This window comes from Loxodonta africana, chromosome 17 (genome assembly GCF_030014295.1).
Source record: "Loxodonta africana isolate mLoxAfr1 chromosome 17, mLoxAfr1.hap2, whole genome shotgun sequence".
NCBI lineage: Eukaryota > Metazoa > Chordata > Mammalia > Proboscidea > Elephantidae > Loxodonta > Loxodonta africana.
Window position 1 is genome coordinate 70,749,093 of NC_087358.1, and position 3,333 is coordinate 70,752,425.

Here is a 3,333-nt window from a genome sequence, read left to right on the forward strand (position 1 = left end):
AATTATCTTTTTCTGAAGTATCATTTTTACTGAGAAACACGTAACAACACTATCCAATGGGGGGAAATCTGTAATTTTAATCATCCATAATTCCACCACCTTAATACAACTTTTAAAATTTTCATGGTTTACTTTCAAAAGAAAGGAAATCCTGGTGGCATAGTGGTTAAGAGCTACGGCTGCTAACTGAAAGGTCGGCAGTTTGAATCCACCAGGCACTCCTTCAAAACCATATGGGGCTGTTCTACTGTGTCCTCTAGGGTCGCTATGAGTCAGAATTGACTCAGCGACAATGGGTTGTTTTTTTCCAACAGAAATGCCTATTTTTAAAAGTGTTTTAATCATACTTAGGAAACCCTGGTGGTGTAGTGGTTAAGAACTACAACTGCTAACAAAAAGGTCGGCAGTTCGAATCCACCAGGTTTTCTTGGAAACCCTATGGGGCAGTTCTACTCCATCCTCTGGGGACACTATGAGTCGGAATCCACTGGATGGCAATGGGTTTGTTTTTTTTTTGTTGTTGTTTAATCATACTTAGGTAGTTTTTAAAATGCATGTGTGTTTCTAAGCAAATGAAAAAATCTCCAGGCACCAGAAAAATATCAGGGCATGAGCTGGAAAGAAAACGTTTGACTCCCAGAATTCTCTCCTGAGGAGGTCACAGGTTTATGAGGAAGAACAAAAGGAAGCAGCTAAATTGGGGTCAGCTTTTTTTTTTAAACTTGTGCACACTGGCTGCATGAGCCTGGGTTGCTAAGAAATGGAAGTTGATGCTGGGCTTCCCTCTATCAAGAGCTGCCGAACTGGGGACAACTCTGACACATCCCAGGCAGGAAGACTATTTGGGGAGTCCTCCGAGTCTCGACAGCAACGGGTTTGGTTTGTTTTTTTGGTTAGGAGTAAGAATCCACTCAACGGCAAGGGGTTTAGGGCTGAGGGAGGGGCTGGGAGGTCACTCCGCCCCACAACCACCTAGAAAAAGGAAACCAGAAAAGGGAGAAACAGCAGCAGAGACTACACTTCCTTCATTTCTCACTCTAGGGACATTACTGACTCACAAAAAGCAGCTCTAAGGAGAAGACAACCAAAGAAGAGGAACTTGCCACCACGGTCTAATAACACTGAGGTAATTTTAATTTTTACTCTTGGGATGAGGAATGAACAGAGGGGTCTTATTTTCCTCCAGGGGCAGCTGAAAAATACTCCCAGGGGTGAGATATCCCTATACCTGTCCCACCCAGGTTTCCCCTGACTAAGCTGGAAACAGGTCTTAAATCTTAAAATTTTAGATTCTTTAAACTGTGTGTGCTGTGCTAATTTACCTTGGTAAGACAATGGAAGAAACCACTTTGCTCTGACTCATAAATTTGCTCTTGGCCCACAGTATTTATTATAGTTACTGTTTGCCGGACATGGTGCTGGTCCTGTGGAAGGTTCCAAAAGCAGGAGAAATTACCATGAGCTGGACTGTCCTCTTCACTCTGTGCTCTGAACCCAAGATACCTACCATTCTGAGGTTTAGGTTTACAGAAGGAAAATAGAGGCTAGAAACCACTGACTAGCAAGAATTGAAGACATCTTTCTGTCATTTCTACTGAACTAGGTATGTTTAACAGCAACTTCATTTTTCTTCCTTACTTTAACTACCAAGGAATGGGAGTCCACATTCTGCGTATCCCAGGAGGTTCTACACTCGTCTCTGAAGCAGGTCCCCTGGAGATAGGTCAGCTGATGGTGACTCTTACTTCCTGGCCCTTTCAAAGCCCAGGTCTGAGTTTGAAATAAGACGTTGTAAAGGCTCATCCTTCTTTTGAAGTAAAGGCTCTTCCTTGTTCTAGCATGGATTTGTGTTCTTTGGGAAAAGAATAACTGATGTGTGTACCTGCTCTTTCTCCTCTAGGATTTAGCAGTGGCCTCCATGGGTTCTGTGAATTCCAGAGGTCACAAGGCAGAAGCCCAGGTAGTGATGATGGGCCTCGACTCAGCAGGCAAGACCACGCTCCTGTACAAACTGAAGGGCCATGAGCTGGTGGAGACCTTGCCCACTGTTGGCTTCAATGTGGAGTCTCTCGAAGCTCCTGGGCATGTGTCTCTGACTCTCTGGGATGTGGGAGGGCAGACCCAGCTCAGGGCCAACTGGAAGGACTATCTGGAAGGCACGGATATTCTTGTGTATGTGCTGGACAGCACAGATGAAGCCCGTCTGCCTGAGGCAGTGGCTGAGCTCGGGGAAGTACTAGACAACCCCAACATGGCCAGCGTCCCTTTCCTGGTGCTGGCCAACAAGCACGAGGCACCTAATGCTCTACCACTGCTGGAGATCAGAGATAGGCTGGGCCTGGAGAGATTCCAGGACTGCAGCTGGGAGATCCAAGCCTGCAGTGCCCTCACCGGTGAGGGGCTGCCAGAAGCCCTGCAGAGTCTGAGAAGGCTCCTGAAATCTCACAGCCACCTATGCCCCTGGGCAAGGAGTGGGGAGAGCAAGAAGTCTTGACTGAGATACAGCAGTTTATCTTTGTTCACACGAACTGGAAGAACCAGCTAATCCTTGAGAAACTTGCATTTAGCTTGTCAAACAAGAAATCCTTTTGTTCTTGGATAGGCTATTTTCTTCTCAGGATTTATTCTCACTGGTGTTTATGTGGAAAATCAACTATTCTTTGAATAATAATGCTCTTTTAAAAAACCTCAGTGAGCTCCATTGAATAACTCATTACCAAGTGTGAACTAAGCAATTATAATAATAGAGCAACTAGTGATTCCGTAATAATCAGGACTAAAATTCACAGAGGAGAAGAGGTTTCAGAATGGAAAGAGAATATCGTCTGGACGTGGTCACAACTGTGAGTGATTTGGGGTTTGTGCCATTATCACTCTGTGTGCAAGTGACCAGGTTCAGAAGAAGGGGGCAGGGGAGGCTGCTACCACAGAATCTGGGGTTTAGAGGATCACTGGGGAGCTCAGCCCTGGGCAAGGAGCTGGCAGTAAGGCTTCCCTCTTCTCGGGTCCTGATTAACCCTGTCTACCCTTTTGTTGGAAACCCTGGTGGCGTAGTGGTTAAATGCTACGGTTGCTAACCAAAGGGTTGGCAGTTCAAATTTGCCAAGTGCTCCTTGGAAACTCTATGGGGCAGTTCTACTCCGTCCTATAGGGTTGCTATGAGTCGGAATCGACTCGATGGCACTGGGTTTGGTTTGGTTTTTTGGACCCTTTTGTTACCTGGTGTTGGACATTTTTTTTAACCCTTAATTTTTATCCTTTCTTTTATTCTTCTCTTTTCTCCTTCTTGTAGTGCATATCTTCCCTTAAAGGCCAGATTAATCAATTGTTGAA

At 45.3% G+C, this 3,333-nt stretch overlaps 1 protein-coding gene across 3 annotated transcripts; it reads left to right on the forward strand.

The window, feature by feature from the left end:
- The first annotated feature begins 931 nt into the window (after positions 1-931).
- ARL11 (ADP ribosylation factor like GTPase 11) lies at positions 932-3,055 on the forward strand. 3 transcript variants are annotated; one of them, XM_003412567.4, is made up of 3 exons: positions 944-1,126; positions 1,385-1,603; positions 1,901-3,055. In XM_003412567.4, exon 3 carries the CDS (start codon positions 1,919-1,921, stop codon positions 2,492-2,494), a length of 576 nt encoding a protein of 191 aa, XP_003412615.2. In that variant the 5' UTR covers positions 944-1,126; positions 1,385-1,603; positions 1,901-1,918; the 3' UTR covers positions 2,495-3,055. The 3 variants fall into 3 exon arrangements, with proteins under 3 accessions (XP_023407108.2, XP_023407107.2, XP_003412615.2); XM_023551340.2 differs by lacking the exon at positions 1,385-1,603 and having other exon boundaries at positions 932-1,126; XM_023551339.2 differs by lacking the exon at positions 1,385-1,603 and having other exon boundaries at positions 942-1,126; positions 1,652-3,055.
- The last annotated feature ends 278 nt before the right edge of the window (positions 3,056-3,333 follow it).

Bases quoted from the DNA above. Each gene is read 5' to 3' on its own strand.
- ARL11 (XM_023551340.2), top strand. From the start codon at position 1,919: ATGGGTTCTGTGAATTCCAGAGGTCACAAGGCAGAAGCCCAGGTAGTG.